Source organism: Corticium candelabrum, chromosome 16 (assembly GCF_963422355.1).
Source record: "Corticium candelabrum chromosome 16, ooCorCand1.1, whole genome shotgun sequence".
Lineage (NCBI taxonomy): Eukaryota > Metazoa > Porifera > Homoscleromorpha > Homosclerophorida > Plakinidae > Corticium > Corticium candelabrum.
Genome location: NC_085100.1, coordinates 4137062 through 4164299, shown reverse-complemented (window position 1 = coordinate 4164299; position 27238 = coordinate 4137062). Strand labels below are relative to the sequence as shown.

The window sequence follows — 27238 nt, the reverse complement described above, 5'->3', positions numbered from 1 at the left end:
ATGCAATACTACGTAATGTAATTTAATATAATAGTTTAATTAAACTTGAAATAAACTTTGGCTTTGCCAATATAATATAAAAATGTAATATAAAAGATGATCATTATTTTGTAAAATGTAAACAACAGCGACAACAGCTGCAACATTAAATAGCCTCGCCCCAGACGCAGAGTGGATTACAGGCCCGGATGCTGCCATCACTATCACTATACATTCATGATTGCAGCCCCACACTGCGTCTGGGGCAAAGCTAAACATTAATACCGTCCACTACTAGTTAACACGGATAGAAACTACATAAAGATTTGATATAAATGCAGATTATATTCAACAAACAATTTAGCATAATTAATTAAGTAAAAAATTTATGCAATTGGATTTGTAATTAGTGACTATAACCTATATACACAACTATAATATTATGCAGAGATTTGCTGATTGTATTTTGCAGATAAGAGGTTGTCCAACGGTTTAGTACACAAAGACTTGTAATACAAAATTTGAACATTCGTAGCTTATATATAAAACGCGCGCCAAGGGCGCGGAGCTGGGGGACTAAGGGGCTCGGGCAACCCCAACTTGGAATGACTGGAAGATAACCAATGTCAATCAATATTGATGTAATAAAATTGTTAGTATGAACCTAGGAAGCGCACTCATACGGTGCTAAGTGTTGACAGATGACGTCTTTAGAACGTCACGTGCTCTAATATCTTTCGCCTGCGTTCCTTTGTACTTTCCGTTTCAGCCCCTCCCCAACGGATACCTACGTTCCGCCCCTGTCCACGATATGTACTTTAGTGATTTGACTCCAAATTCGGCAATTATTTTAGTTAATGTTTGGCCGTATTCTAATATTGGCAATTAGAGAGATGACAAGTAAATAACTGAATATGTGATTCTACGCATAAGCGCTAAACACGTTTGGAAGGTCGAGGCAAGTCTCGACATCCGGCTCTGCTCAACATCATGAAGCTCGCAATCGCAGCCATTGTTTTTATCTGCGCACTAGCTGGGACGCACTACGGTACTGCAAACCTCAGATCCTCAATTCTCCATCGGTCTGCTAGTGACAACTCCAGTTGCTCGACTATGGGACTCTTCAGTCCATTCTGCAGCACACTGAGCGAAACATCAAACTGCCTCGACATTTGTGGTAAAACTAACATTGCAGATAATTGCTAGCTTTAGACAAACGGGCACAAGATTGTTGACGGCAATGACGCAACTTTCTTCGTAGGTGGAAATGAAACTGCAATCGAAACCGTTGAATTCTGTATCAACAAACCAGGAGGGATATTCAAAATCGGAGACACATTACAGTACGTGGCTTCTGTACAAGTAGGTATGGTGAGATATACTATAAAATGTGCTAATTTTGTATTAATTTTAAGTTAACCTGAATTGGGACGCTTGGTCGGATACAGCAGAGGCACTAACGGTTTGGTGTTTAGATCATCCGCCGATCGGAAACCTCTACTATGATCTTCAAGCCACGTTTACAGGGGGAAAGAAAATAGGCTGGGGAGGTGGAATATGTAGTTCTAGTCCAGAGTATTGCCACACAAGTAAGACAATTACAGACTACCTAATACTGACTTAATTGGTCTTACATTTCTGTAGCAAACTTAAAGTTCAATATGTCTGTACTAATTCCAGACGCGTGGTCTTCTTATATAGTGAGAGCAAAGTAGTTGGCTATTGCTGCTGTGTCGTAATGGTAACTCGTGATGTGCTACAGGGTCTCGTTCAGGCTCATTTTGTTCTAAGAGATGGTGTTGGACCTATCTTGTGTCTCAATGGATCTGCTACTCTCGAGAAATGAATTACGTGAAGGCGGTGTGATGAGGATTGTCACGGGGGTGTGGCTGTGTAGATTGCGTATACACTAGAACAGCGTGAACTCAAGCTTTACTTCAAAATTAGTAAACTAGTTTAGAATTTGCTTGTATGTTTGTGTGCAATAATTAGGCTTGTATTATTGTTCTATACTATTAGGCCAGATCTTTAGGATAGTCAACTATGATAGTATCTGAAACAAAGTCTGGGTTTTATTTGTTGTTGTTGTTATTGTTATTGTTATTGTTGTTTGTTTAAATGTAATATAGTCGTGGTGTTTTAGTTATTAATTGTGTAACTAACAAACAGTCAACTCGATAGCTACACATCAACAACATCTAATACTACAACGATAGCTACACACCAACAACATCTAATACTACAACGATAGCTACACACCAACAACATCTAATACCTAATACTACAACAATAGCTACACACCAACAACATCTAATACTACAACTATAGCTACACATCAACACCATCTAATACTACAACAGACTCGCACGACAACAATACAACTCACTGATATCAACTTTCTGTCTGTTCTGTTCACCATGGTTTCTCACACAGTGTCACCTTCTTTACTCCATCCGTCACTCTCTTCACCATACGTCGTGGACCACATCCCGTGTACTCTTCACTCCTCACAACTCTGTTGTTAACATTCAGAGCTTCACTTGCCTTCATTCTATTTCTGTCATCCTCATGAGCCATCTGACAACACACCACACGCAGATCCCTCTCACTTACAGATCGCAGTTGTCTTGTTCTGTTCTCACGAGTCCCTTGATATCCAGTAAACAATTCTCCCAGACTTACACCCATACTGTACACGTCTGCTGGTTGGTTGTTGGGTAAAGCGTTATTGGCCAATCTTTCTAGTGCAACATACAGTGTACTCATAGGACCCACTGATAGTAAGCCATCAGTAAAATGTGCAGCACCCAAGTCTCCTATCTTTGCTCTCATCACTGATGTGATGAGGATGTTTGTAGGACGAATATCACCATGCAGAATAGGATGAGGCTACAAACATTAACAAACAAAAAACTAAAACCAAAGCTAACAATTGAGAAATAGACAAGCAGATGAGCAAACATGAACACAAGCAAATACACAAACAGATAAACAACTAAACAACAAGTACAGTCTGCTTACCAAATTGTGCAAATATGTGAGGCCACTCAAACAATCATGAGCAAGATCTGTCTGTTCTCTCAATGTCAAGTAGATGCCACTCACGTGTGCTGCTTCAATGACGTCTGACAATGAAGCCTGTAATAGTTCCATGATCAGAACAAAATGGAGCATCGAACTGATGAGTGACACCACACACAGCAGCAATATTGGGATAATGTAATTTGGAAGAAACATACACTTCCTGTTCAAACAGACGTCTCTGGTAATGTTCCTTTGCCAGTTTCTTGTGCAACAGTTTTACAGCCACTGAGCAGCCATGCCAGTAACCAACACAAACAGCTGAACAACACACACACATCCAATATTAGACAACATGATCAACACAACAGCACATAAATAAATATAAAACTAACTACACAAAAGTATGCCTTCAGTCCTGTATTCAATTTGAGTTTTATCTTGCACCAGCTAGAAAAGAGCATGTCTGGATACCTTGATAAGTCAAACAAGCAAATACGTACACTTGAATCATGCTTGATAGCCATTTCAATGATCTGTTCACTAGACAAATCTGGTTAATAAATGTGCAATAAATGTTTCTGTGATCAGTTATTGGCCATTCTAGAAATGTGGCAAAGACAGTGCAGCCTCCATCATTTAATCTGTGCATCTACACAACCTCCTTTAGTAGCAACAGATGCACACACACACAGACACACACAGACACACAGACACACAGACACACAGACACACACACACAGACACAGACACACACACACACACAGACACACACACACACACAGACACACACACAGACACACACACAGACACACACACACACACACACACACACACACACACACACACACACACACACACACACACACACCTAAAAAATCCTAAATGTCAGGAGCTGCCTCTCAGAGGTCACGCCTCCAGCTGTTAAGCTGGGCCCTGTGCGCTACTCAGGAAACTCTGGGCCTGCGCTAGCAAACTCCTGGAGCCGGGCCAGGCACTCGCAGGAGCACCGACTTGTGAAGCCAACTGTGGTGTGAGCACCCGAAGTCTCACCAGAACACCAGTGGCTGATGTCACATCACAGCCAATGGCCGCTTAGAACCCCAGTCAATGACCAGGTACTCATTTATACTCCTGAGTCGAGAGAAGCAAACGTGTGTTAGTTTCTTGCTTAAGGAAATTATGCCATAGCTTGCCATCACTGTGACTTGAACTTGTGACCCTTCAAGGTCCCGGATGTAAACACTCCATAAGATGACTCTCTAACCAACTGAGCTATCGCACCACACACACACACACACACACACACACACACACACACACACACACACACACACACACACACAGAGACACACACAGACACACACACACCACACACGCACGCACACACACACACACACACACACAAGACACAACTTTTCCACAGTCTTCTTAAAATTTCCTTTAGTTTCTCATTAAAAAGACACATAAACAGAAAACAGGTAACTCACATCCAAATGCTCCACTGCCTATTTCCTTATCACTCAGTTGCATGTCTTCTGCTGCAATGTTCAGCACCTCCTCATTCTCCCTTACTCTTCTCTCTGCATCTTCACTTGCTGCCTCTGCACTTTTCAGCAATAAATCCATCTCTTCTACCCTTTGTTCTAGCTCTCCCTTCTCTTCTCTCATTCTATTCATTTCTCTCTGTCTCTCTTCTCTTTCACTACTTAACCTATCAATAGCTTTCTGTTTGTAATACAACTGTCTCTGCTGCTTGCTTGTCTCCTCCTTCAGTCTCCCCACTTCATGTTGCAGAATTTGGCTTTCATCAATCAATTCTTCAATCTGTTTGTCTTTCTCCTCACACAAAGCTCTGGCTTCATCTGTTCTGCTCCTAAACAACAATAAACTGTACTGTACATTTCCATTCATATAACACATCACTATCCATCACTCATTCACCAACCTTTCCACACTCAACTGCACATTACACTCATCCTTTAATTGTTCGCTATCATCTAGTTGACTCTGCAATTGTGAATTTCTTTCTGTGAGATGTAGAATTTGTTCCATTAATTGTCTTGTCTGTCACACAAATCATCAACCAACATGTTTTCATGTCTAACATGTGACTGTCACCTCTAGACTTGTCTCACCAACAAGAGAGGCACTTGCTGACTCATGAGAAACAGCTAGTACACCAGTTCCTGCTGCTGGTAAACTATTATGAAGGACAGATGAATGACGAGGATATAAACACAAAATGAGTTTATTATACACATGGTAGATATCAATCAACAGTCTCTCACTCCACTGGTAGAAACATGAACTAGAGATAACAGAATTAGATGAGAAATAACCACCAAATACACTGATGGCTATCGTGTCATCTGATAGTGTAACACAACCAACAGAATGACCAAAGCGAGCAAACACATCACCATCAATCATAAGCTAACACAACACATCAATGACCAAACAGCAATTCAAACTTTGCGTCCACACTCTCATTTAATTCCTTCTTACCTTATCACTGCTGCCTCTCATCACATCTATCATCCAACAGTCTTTCATAACACTTCCATCATATCCTCCCATCAGTAACACCTTAATTGATCTCTTCATCTTTAGAGCATATTGTACACATAGTGTGGCTCCTTCTTGATTGTGGCCACAATAGAGAAGATGGTGTGATGTAAGTCCACATCTACAAACAAATTACATGCAATACAAATAGACACCATCAACCACACACTACCTTTTTCTGCACATCCAATAACCACAAATCATTCAAATGTTTCTGACCATCCCAGCCACCAAACAAAATGACTCTTTTCTCATCCACAGCTGTCAGTGTGTAAAAGGCACGTGGAGGTGGTTTAGAACCAGACTTACCAGTCACACACACTGGAGACCAACAATCTGAGACAAACACAGATTAGCAATGCAGGCACACACATGCACATACACGGCACATAAATGGACAAACAGATACGCACTTCGAAAAGTTCCAAAGATAGCACCCCTGCCTATTTCTAGATAGGGACTCCGGCGCTCTGACAAACCCCTTGATGAGTGGACAGAGCATCAAAGGGCACTGACTTTGGCACAGACGCAGGATTCGACCTCAAGTCCACACGTACCCGTATATACTGCGTGATGTTCTGCCAAGCCCGCAGTCTAGTCCACCCCCAGTCAAAGATCAGTACTCATTTATACTCGAGTAGAGAGAGGCAATTGTGTGTGAATTTCTTGCCCAAGGAAATTACGTCTGTACTCGTCCGTGAACCTACAACCTCAACATCCCGGATGTTTCCATTCTGCAGCAACTCTCTAACCAGCTGAGCTACAGACGCATCATGCCACTTTCACGTGGTGTACTACACATGCACACATACACACACACACACAGACACAGACACACACACACACACACACACACACACACACACACACACACACACACCCCAGATCATCAGACATTGTCCTCTCCATACTAACATTTCATTTATATCAACTAGTAATTAAAGCAGTGTTTACACCCTTGATTCCACAGAATATAAGCCTTCTGAAAACCACATTACAATTGTCGCAAAGAATTACAAATTTAGCCGCTACTTTCCTTTTGAGCGCGTTACTTGTAATATCTACATGTATCATCATGGTACATTCGATCATGATGCATTGTCTTCAGTTACAGTCGTGACGTCTTCATCTGTTTGAGTGGCTTCAAGCTTTGGTGTCAAATCTTTGCTTTTTTGGTGCCCCAAGACCAGCCACCATAGCACCAGTTGGCCACACCCAAAATAGTTTATAACTATGAAAATAGTGCCGTATGGGTCTATATTCACGAAAATAGAGTACATGACAAGTAGCATTAGGTCATGTGGCTTTGCCATACGAATCCAGCTTCAAAAATAGGACAGTTTTATGACTCCCACGTGTGTGCAATCACAACACAGTATGACCTGCAATGTGTTACAGGGCCGGATCCAGACGGGGGTTCAGGGGGTTGAAACCCCTCTTTCCAATAACCGTGGTACAATCTAATATAATTTCATCAAAAAAAAGAGAAAATTAGTAATGCTATAAACAACTGCTACCAGGTCAACCCCTCTTTCAAAAATTCCTGAATCCGGGCCTGTGTTAGCTACTGCAGTAAGCTCATCTCCCTGTCTGCCATGATCAGTGACCACTGATCTGTTCCTGTAGTTCCCACAACAAAGAAATACCTGATATAAGTAACTACAAGTATGAATCATTTCATCACAACATGTAGCATCCTCACTTGTATGTACACAAGAGATTGCTAACATGTAAGGAGTTGTTAATTAACACAATTGAAAAACTTTACTTCACCACCCATTGGCTGCACTTCAATACATTGACAAATAATACCACGTGCCATAATTTCAAAATATTAAAGCTGTCAACATTTTACCCCACAAAAGTGTGAGAAGAAATAACATCTCCCTTTACAGTAAATAACGGTGGTTAGCTGTATAATAAACACACAAACAAATCTGGGAAATACAAGCAACATTTAAAGTAACTTTGGAGTTGCAATAGTTACTGTCTTCACAAAATAGTAAAACTTGTGAAATAGTCGTCTCATCTGACTTTGTTTCATTAAGATGTTGTGCAAACACTGTAAACTAAAATCTCATAAACAGCAACATATTCAATAACTCACCTCACCTGTCTCAGGGTCAAATGACCATAATTAATTGTTACAACCATTACTACTCGTGGATGTATTCTCCTTGTATTCAGCCTGTGAATGTCGTCTGTATGATGTCATTGGACCATATCCACCCATCATTATAAGTTTGCGATTCACACAACACATTGCTGCTCCACATCTTACTGTAGGTTTCGTTCCTTCTATTTCCACTCTCCTCCACCTCATCGCCTCAATATTCAATTTGTATAATTCATCTACCGTTCTATATGGTGATACACTATTCATTCCTCCATATGAATAGATAGTATTGCCAACTACAGCATTGCATGCTCCAGCACAAGGTGTTGGTTTGACTTTAGCATGAGCAGTGTGAGTGTGCCACACCCCAGATATCATGTTCACACTAAACAAGTTAACTCGAGAGTGATAGATACCACCTGACTTGCTCTCTCCTCCCCATACAAACAATTTCTCTCCTATCACAACTCTCTCATGGTATGTTCTTCCATCTGGTGAAGATGCTTGAGCTACAACAACACTTCATTATTGCCTACCGCTATTTGATATTGCGAGTATCGTAGTCAGAGTCGCACAAGTAACATGCGATGACCCAGTTTCTATTAGGTCAACATTACGCTGACTGCTGCCCACTAAATCGTGGCTTTCTGCTTGCAAACCAATTTTTTCTAAATGTTTGGCTGCAAGTCTGCACTCTTCGTTCTTTCTCACTTGAACGTTCTTATTTCTTGCAAGACTCTTCAGCCGCTCAAAAGCAAACGGCTGTAAAAGACAGTCATGTAAACGTTTTACACGTGACAAAGCGACAAAAGAAAGTCTCACAGCAAATTCCTTTTTACCCAGGTCAATCACAGCTCGATCTAAAGTAAGACCTTGCAATTTGTGTACTGTGATTGCCCATGCCAGTTTAAGTGGAAGCTGTTGTCGTGACATCTCCCTATTTCCTGTTTTCCACAATCGACTGATGGGTGCAATGGGAACGCATCTTTCGCCTCCCCATGTGGGACCATTGTATTTGTCAAAACGCACCACAACAGCAATCGGAAGGTCAGGAGGTCCACCAGAACGATACAGTATAGCCGCAATCGTTCCCATGCTTCCATTTACTAACCCTTGCTCCGTCCACATATTGGAGGACAACATCACACGGGCATCTTCGCATAAGACTACACTCGCATGAAGACCCCCAGCTCATCTTCACTGGCCTTTTTGGCCTCAACGCAATTGTGTATAGCCTTGATGTGAGCAATAGGACTGCCTAGTCGACGTATGTAAGCGACGTTGTATTCGGCCACCTCTTCCACTGTTGAGAATAATCGGATTGCTTCATCAAACAGTGTCAAACCCTCTCTATTTACCCGTGCCGACTCAATGGTACGGGTCATAAAAAGTTGCCAGTCATTTTCAGTGACGGCAGCATTTCTTAGTCGCAGAAGAGCTTGTCTGAATCTGATTTGAGCATCATCACTGCCGGCCTGCCTCATAACTTCGGTCAGCACTACCGACTCCGTAAATTCTGTGTATATGGCTCTACCTAAATTCGACAAAATACCCTTCGAATCTGCGACATAGAGTGTCTCCCACTGGAGGCAACTGTTCAAAATCTCCGACCAGTACCAAGGACAGACCACCGAAAGGCTCCGTAGCATGGTCAGGAACTGCCTGGCACAACCTCTAATGTATCATGCCTAACTGACATCGACCAATCATTGACATTTCGTCTATAATTACATAACGACATTGCTTTAACTGTTCCTGCAGATTCTGTAGTGCAGGACCACGCAATTCATTACTTGCCATAAAGTTGAGAGGCAGTTTTAATAAAGAGTGCAATGTTCTACCATTCACATTAAACGTTGCTACCCCTGTCGGAGAAGCGACACAACATGCACCTCTGAGTACAGAACAAAAGCATCCGATAAGATGCGACTTGCCGGTACCAACCGTTCCACATATGACATTGAAGTGGATCCGGCGACAGACACTGGTTAAGTTTTTCGAAATGGCATTTGACAATGTCATATGCAACTCGCTGATTGCCTAGTAAGAAATCAGGATTATAGTCGCTCAAAGCAACGTTCTGATCAACTACACCATGCTCAGATTTATTACAAGCAATAAATGTTATGGATTCCTGGGCATCAGGAAAATTCACAGCAGATGCTGTCCAATCGGTATTACTATCAGAACCCTGTTCGTTCTCTGGAGATTCTGAAAAGTCAGCATCTAACTGACACAATACCATCCAGTCTTCTACTGCGTGCCATCTATTATTGCACGTACCATTTCATCAACATCGCAGGGTGCTAGATTGTCACCATCGATTTCTACTTCGTCGCTATCTGTTGCCCTTTCAACGTCCTGAGCAAAACAAATCCGGCGAGTCAGGTCGTCAAAACAATAGCGCTGCCATTCTTCCCACGAAGCAACTGCACTATCACCAAAATCAGCGGTCAGTTCTTCTATGCACCAAAAAGGTTTATATTTACCAGCTGCCTAGAGCAGCAAATTTTTTCATACTTTTCCAAAATCATTTGGAAGTGCAGCCTTTATTTACTTCATGAAAGTAACGAATGACAGCCTTTTTGTTGCGTTTGACAAGAGGCCCCCGTCCTTTTGAAATCGTACTGCGTGACAAAGTCATCAAAGCAGAGATTTTCAAATTCGTTACTTTTTGGCCTGTTTACGTAGTCGTCCATAGCACTTGAAATTGTAGCCTGTTAATCTTGTGCTACATCGACTTCCCGTTGACCATCAACATTTACACATAAAATTGTTCTACTGCATACTACTAACTTCTCACCAGTAAGGTGATGGCACGTTTCCTGTGCCGAGTAGTCATGCTCTACTACAGACCTTGTGATTAGCTTTTGGATGGCTTTCTTTGGATGATCATCGTCCTTCAAGTCCTCTACTATAACTTCGAAAGTCTTTTTAGAGGTTCAGACATGCCTTCACTCTTGCTGGCATATTTGGTCATGTACTTAGACACCATTTCTGCATTGACACACACCTGCATGTCAACATTAGCCCGACAGCCTGTCAATTGAGCCCCGTTATGCCCATTAATGTGAGAATCATTTTGCCGCGTAACAAGCTCTGGCTGCTTGTCTTGTAGTTCAAAATGTGTTCTACTTGACCAGACTTTGGGAAACTCAAAACGGCACTGTAGCTCGTTCTCACTGCCATGATCGTTGTCCCCTGCTAGGGCAGAGGTCCTCTTACGTTTAGCATGGCGAAGACAGTAAGCTGTTGAGCATTTTGTATGCCTCTGCACATTGGCTATTAGTTCAGCATAATCCTGCTCTTCGTCGGTCACATCTCTATGTCGTTTGTGACAGGGGTGCATTTCTGCTTGAGGCATGTGACCCTCCCCCCCCGTTTCATTCAACGTGGGATTCCACGCAGTTACCAGGGCATCAGCAAAGTCATACACCTCTTGTGCAATGTCCTCTGCCCTTCTCATTTGTTCGCTAGTGGCTTCGGCTTCGCCCGACTTGGATGCTCTGTGCATGCATGCCCACTCTGAACTTATCTTATCAGAATGTGGAGCATCAACCAGCCATGCCACACCGTGCAAATGAGAACTCCCTCTGTGCTGATACTCAATGCGTGCCCAGAAATCTACAGCACCAAGACTGTTTTGCAAAAAGTATCACATAAATTTTTCTGCTCTGTGCAAAAAGAACCAATCGGTCAAATGAGGATTTCGAATGACCGCCTTTATTCTCTCACTGGCCTTGTCTTGGTTAGCGTTTGGCCGATAATGACGCATCAAATCCTGAAGCTCTGGCCATTGGATATCAGCAGCACTAAGCGTAAAGAATATAGTTGGCATGCCTAGTGCCTCTTGCATGGCCGCTAGGTTTAGTCTTTGAGTACACCAGTACTGTCTAGTTCCATGCAAAGAACTACTAAACCTCATTACTCGAGATGCAAATGAAGTCTCACCTCGATTAGCCATATCCTTCAGTTCTTCCACGCTCAGATGGTTTTCACCAATTCTCTGTTTGACAAACACACAGCCTGTCTCGAGAGCTCGCCATCTCATCATGGTGTCCAGTGCAACGTAACGAAATCTAGGATGCTGCGCAAACCGTCCGTCACGATAGCGAATGAGATGCTTCGAGTACTGACCGAGCGCTAGCAGTCGCTGTCTCGGCGCCAGATACTCACCAGCACCCGTCGGAAACAGAGTAGGAAACGCTCTGCTCCAGTAACCTTCCGAATTAAACTCGTCGATCAACTGATTGGTAATAGCGGGCCAATCGACGACAGTAGCCATCGCCTGATCATTATTTACAATCTGATCAGATACAGCTGACTGCGCATGCGCGACACGTGCACGTACGGGCACCTTCATTCACCGAATCGCGAATGATATCGTTCTCACACTTACGCGTACCTAGCTGCGGGAGCACTGTTGGCTGCAGTGGCAAGTCCTCATCATCAGACGAGCTTTCTTGCTGAGATTGCTCGTCTACGTTAGCGTCATCCTCTGGGTCTAGTCTGGCTAGGTCATCGTCCTATCACTTGCAAATCGGACGACGTACCGTCTTCTGGCAACGCGTCTACAACGTCGTAGTCTATCGTTACGTTAGAATAGTAACGATTATTGCGTATGAGCCAACGAAGAGCTTCCAATACTACAGCACGTCTGACGCGGAAATCTCGATGACCACCAGTGATGACGACCACACCTACCGACCGCCCGGTACGTGGCAACGCGGTAGCTACAGACTGAACGTCTTGCGGTAGACAGATAACGTGCCCTTTGTATCCGTACTGACCGTACGGTAAAATGTAGGTCTGCATCATCGGCTTGATCTGAGCGATGAGCATTTCTTCTACAACCGACAACCGAGCGAGACATTCTGGTACCGGCCCCGGTATCGCGTTGTACTCGATAGAGAACAATTTAGGAAGGCCCTTGTCTCTCTGGCAACGATTACATATAGACAACTCACCTTGTACGCAAACTTTCATCGAAGGCCACGCCTCACGACAAACGTCACATTCCGAGAAATGCAACTTAGAAATTTCGCCATGAAAGCGAACCAAATTTGCTTGTACCTTCTGCTTGAAGGCGCTCGTGTTCCAACTACGCCAAGAAGAGTCTGCTTTTGTACCGATACCGGCGATATCATCAGTAGACGGTACCGCGGCTGTACATACTGGTATATCGTCGCTATGTTCATGGCTAAGCATACTATCGCGTCTGCGCTTGCAATTGTGACGTGCAACGTCACGCACGACTTCGACGCACGATTCACAAACGCGATTGTTTGCCTTGCTAGCGGCATCTTGCTTTAGTCTCTCTGAGCGTTCAATATCAGTCTCTACTGATAGTCGCTTAGCTTTTTGGTGAGACATGTATGCTTTACGTTCGCTAGTTTTTTTACTGTCTCATGGGCTCGTCTAGTAGAGACCTGTTCAGCGAGTGCTCGGAGCGTAGCGGCACGCTCCTCGTCTGTTTCACGAGCTCGCCTGTCAGGAAAACCGTGAAGACACGGTTTGAAGTCTGACAGCACGCTCTTCGTCGGTTTCACGAGCTCGTCTATCAGAAACATGTGAAGAAATCGCTCGTAGCCTGAGAGTGCGCTCCTCGTCAGTTTCACGACTTCGTCTATCGGAATCACATGTAGCCATCTCTTGAAGCCTGACTGCACGCTCCTCGTCAGTTTCAAGAGCTCGCTTAGCAGCACTAAAAAAACGCAGACACCTTTTGAAGCCTGACAGCGCGCTCGTCGTCAGTTTCACGAGCTCGTCTTTTAGCGACCTGTCTAGCAACCGCTTCCAGCCTAGTGGAGCGTTTCTCCTCACTCTCACGAGCCCGGCTATTGGCGACATGCAGTGCCAATGTTTGAAGCTTCAAACGGAGTTGACGATCGTCAACAGTTTCTACTTTGCGCGCTTTCGTCGTGTGCGACTGAATGCCACTTTCTCGCGAACGACGACGACTCTGATTCTTGGCATTGCAATCTAGACGATTAGATCTTTCGAGTTCACTCTCGCTCGCACGACGACGTCGTTGGCGTTCACGATCAAGACGTCGCCGTTTGGATTTAGGTGACTCACCGTGATCCAAAGACATACACGCATTACAACATGTATACGTACCACTATTTCATGTCAAACACTCTGAAAGTGCTATGCTTTCAGATACATCATGCATCTGCACGCGCGCAAGTACACTGGTACACGTAGATTGCACGGTACTTTCAACTGTATAGATATCGCGCTGTGTTTCTCACACGTCACTGTCGCACCATCATCAATCGACTGCCAGCGACGTGCACTGGCAGGACTAAGAGGTTCGCCGAGGTCAGCACCCGCCAGACTGACCGGTACACCAAAGACCTCGACGTCAGCCCGGCTACTACAGCTGTCACTCATAGGTGCGACAACTAGGCAATGCCCAGCATCGGCCCAATCAACGGCCAACGGAGCTGACAGTGATCTACCAGGTGAAGTTTTGCATGCATTCGCCACTTCTATACAGCTTTGCTATGCATGCGTTTCTGCCGTCCGCGTACTTACCGCCAGTTCAGCTGATTCTTTCGTGCAGCTGCAAAACACGAAATCTCTTTCGTAGGACCTTTCGAGTTCTAAGCATGCAGTCACGTTGAGGTAGAAATATCTTGTAAAGCCTGCTGTTTCTTCTGATTTTCTGCCATTCGTGCAGCTGCAAAACATGACAAAAAATTAGTTTTGTTTGCAACACCGTGTACAAGTTGGACACTCGAGGCATTCAGCCACGTTGAGCTACAAGTATCTTCTAAAGTCTTTAGAACATTCTGTTCTAGTCGCTTGTCTCAAATCCTTTCTCATCTTCGCAAAGTTGGGACGCTAATGATTGCTCACCGACGATTGGTCACTGGTCAACCAGACCGTTCAGTTAGTTCATCCAGTACACCTGTCCACGTAGTTGGAGCGTTCGAATGAATTCTTCCCCATATTGTCAGTTCTTTTCCTGGTAAAATTACCATTCTGTTTGGTGAGTAAACTCGACCGAATTTTATCAGACAAACCGAACTAGCAGCCGCCCAACTGTTTTAAATGTTGTAAATTTAAACATTTAGTTGTGCCATGCAGTATGTTCATCGTCAAGATACCGTATTCAAGTCCTCTGACTACGTAGAATGAATTTGAAACATTACACGGACCGATTGTTAGTGTTAACTCATCAGTCATGCCCTCACATAGGAGAGCAGATCCATCGACCATTACTTGTTGCCGGACCATACAACGTCTTACCTACCGGTAAATTATTGGCCTCCACAACGCTGTACGGTAGCAGGCAAATATCAGCTCCTGTATCGACTAAGAATGCTTAGTTTCGATCGCAAATTGTAGCCCTTACCGAATGAGTCCGTGTCTAGCGGTTGTAAGATTTGAAACACGCCCTTCTTTTGCCTGGTCTACTCGATTTGACGCTGGGCTTGGAGCTGTACAATTCCTGGCGGAGGTTTTAGACAACAATGGCAATCTCGAATGTGCGGACAATGTGTTCGGGACTTCCAGAAATCTAACAGAAACATCTTGAGTTTCGTTTACAATCGCGACTTATATCTTCCTGGTTGCCATGGCGATTGCTGACGGCTGCTCACTGATTGGAAGATATTTTTAGGCTCGTGAAATGATTGAATTTCGCCGACTTCCCCAGATGACTGCGTTTCCGGTTCTAAAACATGACTTACCGGTGGATGTGATGGATGATTGCGCGATTGTTTTCCGATTCCCGCCAACTGTAAGTGGTCACCACATCTGTAAGTTCACGTAGCAATTTTTCATACTGGTTTTACGTGCAGTTGAAAGTTAGGTGGCAAACCCTCTAGTAGTGAGTCTCGCGCAAGTGTCTCTACGTCGTTGGACTCGGATAAGCCAATTGCGTATAAGTCAACCAATCTATAGAGTTATCTCACGAGCAAACGCTTCAATCTGTTCCTTACCTTCTGCTCATTTACGCTGTTTCTCACCGCTTGCATTCGATCGGCTCCTCCTGAACCGGAACTCTCGTTTTATGATATAAAGCGGGGCTTCAGTTGTTGACTAGGTTGTCTTCTCCTCGTCTGTCAGTCGTCGATAGTTTTCAAACGCTGCATGGTTCTTCAAGTTTCAAGGCAAGATCCGACGCCTTTTTCTTTTCTTCATATATGTTTTCAAAGATGTCCAAACGTAATCTGCCCGAACCATCAAACGCTTGCGGAGAGTCTAGACTTAACACTTTTACTCCTGTCACCAAATGTAAGGTGGCGCTTGGCGCAACACAACAGCCGAGTGGGCGTAAGCTAAAAGTAACTGATTATGTGTGTCTACTTTTATATAAAGAACCCAATGAATAGCGTGCTTTACTAGGTAACGTGCATTACGCAATAAAAAGTATCACACTACAACGTCAACCATCTGATATTCATTGATCTCACATTGAGCAGTGAAATTAGGAGTAATCTAGGAAGTTATCATATATATATATATATATATATATATATATATATATATATATATATATATATATATATATATATATAGTTATCTGAGCATGTCTAGTTTCATTAAACGGATTTCTCATTGAATTCGAAGTTGACTATCTAGGGTTCTCGACAGAACCGATTACCTGGTACAAATTGACGTATGAACCGGCAGCGCCATGAGACTTTGCCAGACAAAGTACTTCGTACACGAATATGGTGGCTATTACTGCATGGAAATTAATACAAAAATACGCACTGTCTTGCGCACACAACATCTCTAGACAACTAGTAGCTGGCGTCGTGACCAGTCTCATTGCTTTCGGCTTTCCTATATATTCGGGGCTGTCGCTGTAAAATATGATAACGTCGTAGATATCACTAATTTTCGGAACTACGTGACAAATTACGTAGAAAGCTAGCGTGCGTTAAAGGCACGCCTATAAGCGAATTTGGTCTTTTCTAGACGTTGTTTGCTTTGTTTCTGTGCTGCTGTATGTCTGGATGTACTCTACATAATGACTGTTATGAGCTGCTTTAGTGAATGTATGTTTACATGTGGACTTCACAATGTTACGCTGTCTCAGTGGTTTATCGATCTAGAATGTTCCGTTTTTTCGTGGTTCCACGACCTTTGTTCTTCGTTGTCTGTGTGAGACAAGACGAGTCGTTATAGAATGCTGTATTGTAAGACATCCTAAGTTATCCCGCCGTTTTCGGTGAGTAACGATCACAACTCTGTGTGATGTAGAAAGCTAGCGTGTGTTAAAGGAACGCCCACAGACGAATTTGGCTTCTATCTAGCAATGCAGTCAAAGCGTAACGGTAACTAAACCTCCAACTGGTGCTAATAAACCTTACTCTGAGTACACCTTACTCTAACTTTACCAGTATATCTGTAGGATTCTGACAGCGACTGATGTTCACACTTCCTACTTCTACCTGCAAAGCAGTCACCTACGGTACACGTGCAAGATAGTACGACTTTCGCGTATCCTGCTTAACCCGATATCAAGCAAAATCAGAGGAGTTACGAAATGTGGCAACGCCTAGCTAGTTCATCAACTAGGCATGGTCGAACGAATCCATCGAATGCCTCACCAATTAATTAATTCGGCTGATTTGCGCCAAGCAAACGCGGGTAAGCGTTGCTTCCACCACGGGAAAGCAAGAAAGTCTAGAGTATAGAGACTCACGAACACGAGAGGGTATCTGGATGTTGCACTCACGTACAGTGGGCACGTGGTGAAATACGGGGCTTGAAAGGTGACTAGTGGCCAATAAATTGGCTGAATAGTAAGACCGCCCAGGTAGCGCCGCGCTAGCTTTCTACCTCTTCCATGTAACATTGCGCGCGTTTGTTTAGCGCACGTTAACCGGATCTAGCGTTCTGCGTGCTCTTGCAGTCTCTCTACGAAATGGCTAGCGCAAGTGGTTTACGAGCTGTTGTTGTGGGAGGAACTGGAGGGATTGGAAGGTTTATTCTTGGTGAACTCGTTTGCTCTCCTGTGGGTTTCTAGTGTTCGTGTGTAGTGCTTGTTCGCATGTTTTAATTAATTAACTAGCCTACGGTTTGCAAGTAGACACACAGTATGTAGTGTAGGATTGCTAACTGGTCGGAAAGAATGAGGAATGCCATCGGAGAGCTAGTTTCTCCCCGCCCCTGCCGTTCCCCGTATGACATTCTGAAGCGGGGCCTAGCGCGCGTTTATCAAATCACGAGCGGACATTGAACTCGCTGTGACTGTCTGCCTCGTTGGATGCCTAGACTGTTTGATCGAAATTTGAAATGATACTTTGCTTGGACTTGAGAATGATAACTGACGAGTGACGCATATCCGGGTTATCGGTAGTAGATGTCGGGGTTTGAGTTAGGTACTGAATCGGACCGACTACTTCGATTGCAGCGAAACCATGCGTGCAGCCGAAATTCTACATTCAGCGCAGCCATCCCTCCCCCTTTTACTTCCGGACGAAACTTGTACGCCATGGTCCAGCCATGACAGGCCATTCGGACCACCTCCGACGCCTATGATGATGACGTAGTTGGAGAAGATAAATAGACAAATGCATTATTTATGTACGAAGTTGTGATGTGTGTTGCATGGTTTTTCTTCAGGCTTACACCGAAGTGTTATCGTTGTGCAGAAAAGAAACTACTCTTCCTGAAAGCTTCAATGCTACAGAGTCTGACTTGAAAAAACTGAAACAAGAGATTATTGGTAAGAAGAACTCAGTAAAGTGTCTAGGATCTGATTGTACTCGCTAGCATGCAAGCTACCACAGTAACGACTAGAGTAGTCGTGCATGTTCATGTCCATGTTCAACGTTTGACGCAGCATTAACTCTACCTCGACGACATGCGTTTGTACTGACAGTCTGCTCCCTACCTGTGCATGGCGTCCAAGTATGCTGTTTGGTTAGTACAATGAACTACGTGGGCACGCGTTGAGTTTGTGTTCAATACATGTGCAAGATTGATCCGCAACTTGAAGACTTACATGCTTGGTGACGAATATACTCTATAGTTGAATTTTCGTAACGCTAACCGCTGATACAGCACAGATCAGACACTATAGACATTGATTGACGCATTCGTTTATCGACCAACGTTAATAGCTTCATTGTTTATCTTACTTGCAGCATTATGATGCGGACGATCAGTTTTATAGTTATAGTTGCGATGATGCTTTGCAAGATGACCGTGCACGTGGATGTGACACTGTCTGTTAATTTAGTATAATTGAGAACGGCAATGACGCGATGACACTAGTTTGTACTTGTGAGTGAAGTCGCAACATTTTTAGGAAAGTAAGCAAATGCCAATCCCTTGCAGGAAGTCTACATGCAGAGATGAGACCATTCTGTTGCAATGGCCCTTTGCCCAAAGAAGGGAAAATGGTTGTTCTATCAGAATGTTACGAATGCTTCACACGTCTTGTGTTGGAATGTTTGAGACAACAGAGAGCTTCCTATAACGTTTTTCTCACTTGCAAACACTAATTTTTTACTTACAATATTAATTAATTCAAGGCGTCTCATGATACAAGCTTTTGATCAATGCCAATGATAATAAATGCACGCCTTCTTTTTTTTAGAGGCGTAAAGGGCTTTAGCACGAGAGTCGTCTTGGTTCTAGAGACTCGATTAGGACTATGGTGTGTACTTACGTTATACTATTTGATGATACTGTACGAGTATCCATGAATTTCCGGAAAATGAACTGACGACTGGGCATTGCTCTAACTATCTACGTCAGAAATTAGTTATCGTTATACCTGAAAAATTAATTAGTTATATTGCCCATCAGATCTTAACTCTACGTCCTGCTAAAATCCGTTTGCTGGGATACATAAAGTACGCTATCGGCTTTCCTCGTACGTCAGGCGGATGTTTCCTTAGTCCCAAAAAACACGCTGTTTCGTCTGTGATATAGTTTTGAAGGCTATTATGTTGATCACTAAGCGTGGAAGTGAGTGGCTTGAGCCAAAAGGGGTCTGGATCCGCTTTTGGTTACTGTGTGTACTATCTATATCTATATTATTATATCTATATTATTATATCTATATTATTATATCTATATTATTATATCTATATTATTATATCTATATTATTATATCTATATTATTATATCTATATTATTATATCTATATTATTATATCTATATTATTATATCTATATTATTACATCTATATTATTATATCTATATTATTATATCTATATTATTACATCTATATTATTATATCTATATTATTATATCTATATTATTATATCTATATTATTATATCTATATTATTACATCTATATTATTATATCTATATTATTATATCTATATTATTATATCTATATTATTATATCTATATTATTATATCTATATTATTATATCTATATTATATCTATATTATTATATCTATGTTAATATTATATCTATATTATTATATCTATATTATTATATCTATATTATTATATCTATATTATTATATCTATATTATTATATCTATATTATTATATCTATATTATTATATCTATATTATTATATCTATATTATTATATCTATATTATATCTATATTATTATATCTATGTTAATATTATATCTATATTATTATATCTATATTATTACATCTATATTATTACATCTATATTATTATATCTATATTATTATATCTATACTATTATATCTATATTATTACATCTATATTATTATATCTATATTATTATATCTATATTATTACATCTATATTATTATATCTATATTATTATATCTATATTATTATATCTATATTATTACATCTATATTATTATATCTATATTATTATATCTATATTATTATATCTATATTATATCTATATTCAGCATGGTTTGTTGTTGATACGTAGGTGTTTGTTTTTAGATTTTGATTTGGAGAAACTTACAGTCGAGAACTGCAAATCGTATTTCGAGGGCAAAGATGTTCTTTTTGTGGCACTTTCACGCACATGGAACGACTCTAAACGACTGCCTGGCAGGGCAATAGTAACCGCACACACTTGATATAATTTAATTAACGTTGGAGTGGCAGGCTTTGTATATTACTTTGTAAAGGATAACTTCAAACACGTTCACGTGCATTTGGTTGTCCGTTGTGCTGAGATTGCTAAAGCTGCAGGAGTTCGCCACGTGAGCATGTTGTCCTTTTCGGGAGCAAACTCAACCAGTATGTTTGACATGATGAAGGTCAAGGGCGAGGTGACTTTGTGATTATTTGTATTTTGTGAGCAACTGACTATAGCGATAGCATTTAGGCTGACGATGCTGTGGAGGCGCTAGGCTTTGAAAGAACATCCATATGGAAACCATCGCTTGTGAACAAAGGCCCGAATGCAACATTCGTTGAAAAACTTTTGAGTCAGTAATCGTGGTTTGTTAGCTATCTTAATTAATACGATTGAGCACGTGACATTTGTTCTTGCAGAAATCTTCATGAAGACAATTTTTGTTGGAGACCTAGGACTGACTATAAGATTTGAATCAGAGCAGTGGGCATTAGGGAAAACCGAATTTCCGCCAGTTTCTCGACACGAAGTCCGCGATATTTTGGAGATTATGAGACAGGCCAAAGAAGCTGAAGCCAAGAGCAAAGACAATTCAGATGTTCCAGTGGCCGCAGCAGGAGGTAATGAAACGGGAGAGAAACAAGCTGCAGATGAGCAAATGGGAAAGCAGCCAACCGGTCAGCAACCAGATTGTGATCAAGGCAGTTGTGGCGTCGCGGCAAGTGAAAATGACGACAAACAAGAAGAATGAACGTCTTTTTTTGAGTTGGAAACCGTGACTATTGAATGTGCATGTTGAGTTGTCTGCTGCTTGTGTTGAAATAGTTAGGATGGATGTGTGCTGATTAGGTTAATGCCAAGCTGAATTACAATTCTCGTATCGTAGCTGTACGCTAACTAACGTTCTCTGAATACTAATTATTTCCGCATGCTTCTAAATAGAGGGTATTGTGGTGGCGGCATGTAGCAAGGAGCATGCATGGCATGGGGACTGGAGCTTTAGATATTACTTTTGAAATGCAAAGGAATGTCTCCAGCACATCGAGAACGACAGTCAGGTATGGTGTGTACTGTACATATACGGGATTTTTAGAAGGATGAAAACGAACAGCTCTATTAGAGTCCGAAGCCCACTCTAAGCTGTAAGACTACTATACATCTAGTTACAGCTCTAGATATAATAATTCAATTGTCTAGCATCACTCTGTATCTACAATTTTATATGACATGCAGTTAACATAGGTATGTATATAGAGCGTTTTCACGTGACGTCACAATGCAGGAAGTCGCCATTTTGGTGTTCAACTACTCATGCTGAGATCGAACTGGTGCAGTCTTCTGCCGGTTGTTGTAGTACTATCGGCATTGAGTATAGTTGTTGGATGTTCCAGCAGATCGGGGCGCGATAAAGACGCGTCTTTCTTTCGAATACCTGTCCTTTGAATGTTGTAAATAATAGAGTCGACCCCTGTTTATCTAGGGTATGTGTTCCCGAGTTGAAATGCATTTGTCTGGCATCGTCCTAATGCTGCTTCGTCTTCCCGTTCAGCCGTAACTCCGTATATGACGATAGGCCATGAAGTGGATGCACAGGGATATCGAGATTCATCGAGGGGGAAGTTCTGCTAGCTAGGGCATACATGCATTGCATGCATGCATGCCAGACAGGTAGGCACACAGACACATGATTGACATTAGCTAGTGATGCCTTGTGTTCACGGAATCACCGCTCTTTGCTTGCTTGGTGCCCAAGACCAACCTCTGGTGCCCCCTGTGGCACCATTGCGCCAGTTGGCACCCTGCTTCAGAACAACATACGGGGAACGGCATTGGTGGGGAGTGTCTATAATCCTTGCGCGCGTTAGACCTGTCATTGGTTAACTTGTCTCACAGTCTGTTCTGCGCACGAGACGGTTTCGGACTTCATAGACGCTATGGCAACTCTACGAGCTGTTGTTGTTGGAGGGACTGGCGCACTTGGAAGGTTTCTTCTAGGAGAACTCGTTTCTTCACCTGTACGTAATTGTTTACTTATCTTAGACTGCATGCAAAAGTAGTAATAGAACATAAACATCTACATCATGTACGGTACTAACCGTAGTTGTGGCATACTAGAGAGGGGCGTCGGCAGCTAGTGATTTGCTTAGCGCGCGCTAAGTAAGGATAACTAGGTGCGACAGAAATATATCATTCATTCATTCATTCACTAGCGCACGGTAACCACGTCTCTTTTCAACAAGTAAGTGATGGGCTTTCACATTAATGGAGATGGCTAAGGCAAGAAGCGTGCCAACATATCACAGACAAATTGGAAGTGCGTGCTCAGTCTTTCGAGAACTAGAAGGAACGTTACTCATAGTGGTGCAGTACATTCAGTTTGTCCTCTTAGTTGGAATTGGTAGGAATATTGTTTTTATCAATAGAATGTCTACATCTGCATGTATTTGTAAACGTCAGTGAACGACTGCAAGGCACGTGTAAACGTCTTTTGCACTTTCGGTATTATTACGTACGAAATAAGTACGTTATATGTCCTTCTTTTGTCTGAAGAGACTTTAGAGCAATGAGCTTCTGTATACACGTAACTTTATTGTACGAAGTTGTGAATCAATGTCATGTAGTAGGTTTACGTAATTTTTGCAGGCTTTCTCTGAAGTCATTTCGTTGGGCAGAAGAGAGGCTACTATTCCTGAAACTTTCCAAATTACGGACGCTCAAATGAGGAAGCTAAAACAAGTGATAGTAGGTAAGAAGTAGTAAACACTTAGAAACGTGCTGATGCATGGTGTTCGACTGCATAATCACGAAAGTTGTATTCGTGCTGACAATGTCTTAACGTATCGTACAGCAATGAGTCTTCTGTTTGAAGACAGTCATGCTGTTGCATACCGTATTACCCCGCCTCGAAGGGCAGGGACTCTTATTAGAACATTTGGTACTACCAGTATGTGCTAGCCTTTGTACAGTGTGGTTAAGGAATAGGGTGGAAGTCATCCCCTGGAGGATCATAGACTAAGGAAAACATCACTGATAGCTACAGTTCTGATGAAAGTTTACAGCATTTCTAACTGATGCACAGAATAGTTGTCACTGGAAATTTATTTGTGGAAGAAGGAACCAAATCAGAATCAGAAATAAGGCTATCAGTGATGTCTTTTCCGTCTGCAATCCTTCAGGGAATTCCGTTACTTCTATCCTATTCCCTAACCACACCGTACTAAGGCACATAGTAGCAAGTGTTCTAATAAGAGCCCCTACTCTTCTAGTCGGGGTAATACGTTACGTTACGTCGTCACTCAAGTGCACTTGAAGCGAGCATGCGTGTTGCACTGTTTAGTCTAAACTTCAGTTAATTGTAGCGCGCGATTGATAAAATCCATTGGACAATATATTTCAATGATTGCTGATTTCAATAATTGGTGAATGTCAATGTCCGAACATTTTACTGACTAATCTTTTGTCAGATGTTATACTAGACTTGCACGTACTTGACTATTCAACTGTATTAGTACGCAACATCAACTCTAGCAGGTCCCGTATTCCACTCTAGCGAAACAGCTTCACACCAATGCCAGCATACGCAACGAAGCGATACTCAATTTATTGTTGCTTCTCATGCAAAGGAAGGTGTAGGGCATTACACAACTCATGACTCGCCTTATATAGCCATGTCTCACACGGACTACTCTGCGTGGGCCTGTGGTTGGTACTGCAATATTTCTATTTCACAATAATTCCATGTAGATGTTTCTGTGGGCAAATCATAAATCATAGACCAACATGGCGATCAAAGTTTTGACTGTAGGTCCATTGAGAATTGAACGTCATGATGCGATATGTGTGTACGGACACGACTTTACTGACGAACATGCACAGTGCAGGACGAGAGCAAAAAGCGACCTTGCATGCTTCAAGCAAGGGGCTATATGTTTTCCAACTTGATTTTGTACAGACATTTCTGAGAGAAATTCAATTCAGACATCTGTCAATGCCTTAGCCGCAGGACGGGTGTTGCAGCTATTGCTGGAGAAATGGATTAGAATTTCAAACATGATGACCAAGTCAGATCATGTGGCGTATTCTGTTTGTTGGTTGTGAAGAGTTAGGGAACACAGCTTGGGAATTACCAATACTTGCTTGAAATTGTTCTCTGAAAGACTGCCTATAACCAGGTGTCAGGCTGTTGCCAAACTATTACATGAATTATTGTCACACTTTTATGGCAATATAATAGCAGAATAATCGGGGACAAGAGAGTTAGTTAGGTTTGATATTGGCTAGATGGTGGACTTGAATATGCTTTGTTGGGATATGGATATTATACAACACGAGAAAAGAAATTTACAGTTGGGCACCTCTAGCATATTTTATTGTACTTAGAGTATTTCACTGCACGAAGAGGTACAGTGTTACTATATAGTAATCGACGGTGCAGACATGAAGAAGAATAAAATTATACTGATTTTTTGTAATATAATAATGTATAATATATTAATTATGCTTAGTATCCTTTGAGGCTTTTACGGGATAATAGGTATTGTGAAACTTTCAACGAAAGTCCAAGAAGAGCTGTTGAAGAGCTGTTGTTACATATAGGAGCAGCTTGCTGAGCCCTCTCACAGATGTTTGTCTAATATTGTTAATATTAATAATGAGGTACACAAAGACGGAATACGCAAACACAAAATACACAACACACACTAAAGCTACCGACTACACTAATATTTTCGTATTTCTAGCACACGCCAGTCCCGCGAAACTGGTTCGTTAGTTGACTGAAACGGCCTCTGTTAAACATCTTGGATCTTGCCTTCATTGCTGCTTCCCGGAATGAATCACTGATTAGCCTTTCTCGTACTAAGTCTCGTTGATTCATCCCTATAGTCCGCGTCGAATGCCTTTTTCGTATGTCGTGTTGACCATCCTAGTTAGAGATAATCTCCCTGTACCCCAAAAATGACAACCATACACCAAATCTGGAAACAGTTTGCTATCCATAATCTTTAACCAGACATTGTCTCACCTGCATAGATAGAGACCTACCTCCAAGACTTGCCACAACTGCATTCACTCCACCATCTAATTATAACTTCTTCACTCTAGGCTCCACCAGAGCGTTTTAAAAATATCCAATAACCACACTTAAGTGAGTAATTCCTGTCTTCCAAGACGAAGTTTGACCTCCCAGAGCAAAGCTTGGATCAATCCTGGGCACATACGGATTTTGCACTTAGGTCATTGCAACACTTCTTATATTGATGCACGAATTAATTCTCTATAGATTTTGACTTGGAGACATTTACGTTGGAGAATAACAAATCACATTTTGAAGACAAAGACGTCTTTTTTTGCGCGCTGGGAACAACTCGTAGCGTAGCTTCACGTCAGCCTGGCAACACAGCTGTAAGTGCACATCTGTAAGATGTAGAGATAAATGAAATTGCAGCTTTTGCGCTTAATACTTTATGAAGGAGAATTTTAGACGCATCGACTTGCACTTGGTTGTGCGTTGTGCCGAGATTGCCAAAGCGGCAGGAGTTCGTCATGTAAGCTTGGTCTCATCTGTAGGAGCAAACGCAAACAGTTGGTTTCTCTACACGAAAACCAAGGGTCAGGTAAGTTGAGTCACATTGAGTTTATATATAACCATGCATGTATGTAACAATGCATTCATTATTGACGCTTGTAGGCTGAAAATGAGGTTGAGGCTATTGGCTTTGAGAGAACATCTATCTGGCGACCTGGTTTATTAGACAGAGGGGCTGATGCTCGATTAGCAGAAAAGTTTTTGAGTCAGTATATTTTCTATTTTCGAAATTTGTATCAGCTTCTCGTAACATGTTTATTATGTTGCAGAGATATTTGCTACGCCTATGGCTCTTGGAGATGTAGCTTGTGGTATGACAACAGAGGCTGTACAATGGGCATTCAAAACAACTGCCTTTCCTCCAGTTTCTCGATATAACAATGCAGCCATTAGGGATTTTGTGCGACAGTCAAAACAGTCTGAGGTGAATGCTGCAGACAACCCATCGGTCCCAGCTGCAGCAACAGAAGGCGATGGTACAGGCGAGAGCAGCGAGGGTCAAGATGCAGATAGAACAGCGAAGGACGACGCAATCACCACTGAGCAAGCGACGGAATTAGAAATTGAGCCAAAACCTAGCGACAATGAGGAACCAAAAGCGGTTTAGATTTTGACGAATGAACGGGTTAGACTGAAGACTACCTAGATGGAGTAACTACACTTTAGCTCATGGTTGTTTACGCCATTTGAAGTGTACTTGTTAGTGACACCTATTTCATCGATTTATCACGCTTTCTTCTATTTCGCAACGGGTTTATGTATAGAAAGCAGCAGTGCACCGGCAGTATAAAAATATGGTCTAATTGAGGTTTGTCTAAATGTATAGACATAGTTTGTCTTGGTCTAGAAAATCTCTTGCATTCAATAAATCAAATATTAATAATTTAGAATGAATGACCACTTATATCGAACGATTTAAAAATGAATTCAAATTGCTGCGAATGGACTCGTAATGTGACAGTA

The 27238-nt window shown here is 42.0% G+C and overlaps 4 protein-coding genes across 8 annotated transcripts; 3 read left to right on the top strand and 1 right to left on the bottom strand.

The window, feature by feature from the left end:
* Positions 1 to 956: 956 nt before the first annotated feature.
* On the top strand, positions 957 to 2137 carry LOC134192112 (uncharacterized). The gene is made up of 5 exons (XM_062660807.1): positions 957 to 1156; positions 1241 to 1345; positions 1455 to 1568; positions 1624 to 1679; positions 1742 to 2137. Exons 1-5 carry the CDS (start codon positions 970 to 972, stop codon positions 1823 to 1825), a joined length of 546 nt encoding a protein of 181 aa, XP_062516791.1. The 5' UTR covers positions 957 to 969; the 3' UTR covers positions 1826 to 2137.
* A 24-nt stretch (positions 2138 to 2161) lies between these two features.
* Positions 2162 to 11835, bottom strand: LOC134192111 (probable serine/threonine-protein kinase DDB_G0271682). Of its 5 annotated transcripts, none has more exons than XR_009971892.1 (12): positions 11636 to 11829; positions 7681 to 8193; positions 5741 to 5904; positions 5509 to 5689; positions 5292 to 5436; positions 5122 to 5203; positions 4949 to 5067; positions 4491 to 4876; positions 3179 to 3321; positions 3001 to 3117; positions 2255 to 2868; positions 2162 to 2212 (listed from the first exon to the last, which is right to left on the bottom strand). XR_009971892.1 is itself a non-coding variant. In XM_062660806.1 (12 exons), the coding sequence occupies exons 5-12, from the start codon at positions 5306 to 5308 to the stop codon at positions 2658 to 2660; spliced, it is 1005 nt and encodes a 334-aa protein (XP_062516790.1). In that variant the 5' UTR covers positions 5309 to 5436; positions 5509 to 5689; positions 5741 to 5904; positions 7681 to 8193; positions 11636 to 11835; the 3' UTR covers positions 2518 to 2657. The 5 variants fall into 5 exon arrangements, 4 of the variants coding, with proteins under 4 accessions (XP_062516787.1, XP_062516786.1, XP_062516788.1 ...); XM_062660806.1 differs by lacking the exon at positions 2162 to 2212 and having other exon boundaries at positions 2518 to 2716; positions 2787 to 2868; positions 11636 to 11835; XM_062660803.1 differs by having other exon boundaries at positions 2162 to 2868; positions 7676 to 8193.
* Positions 11836 to 17528: 5693 nt separating this feature from the next.
* On the top strand, positions 17529 to 21560 carry LOC134192134 (uncharacterized). The gene is made up of 6 exons (XM_062660827.1): positions 17529 to 17663; positions 18275 to 18377; positions 20547 to 20668; positions 20738 to 20881; positions 20938 to 21040; positions 21108 to 21560. Exons 1-6 carry the CDS (start codon positions 17574 to 17576, stop codon positions 21437 to 21439), a joined length of 894 nt encoding a protein of 297 aa, XP_062516811.1. The 5' UTR covers positions 17529 to 17573; the 3' UTR covers positions 21440 to 21560.
* A 1001-nt stretch (positions 21561 to 22561) lies between these two features.
* On the top strand, positions 22562 to 27028 carry LOC134192269 (oxidoreductase HTATIP2-like). The gene is made up of 6 exons (XM_062660991.1): positions 22562 to 22703; positions 23332 to 23434; positions 25970 to 26091; positions 26160 to 26303; positions 26378 to 26480; positions 26545 to 27028. Exons 1-6 carry the CDS (start codon positions 22623 to 22625, stop codon positions 26880 to 26882), a joined length of 891 nt encoding a protein of 296 aa, XP_062516975.1. The 5' UTR covers positions 22562 to 22622; the 3' UTR covers positions 26883 to 27028.
* Positions 27029 to 27238: the final 210 nt, after the last annotated feature.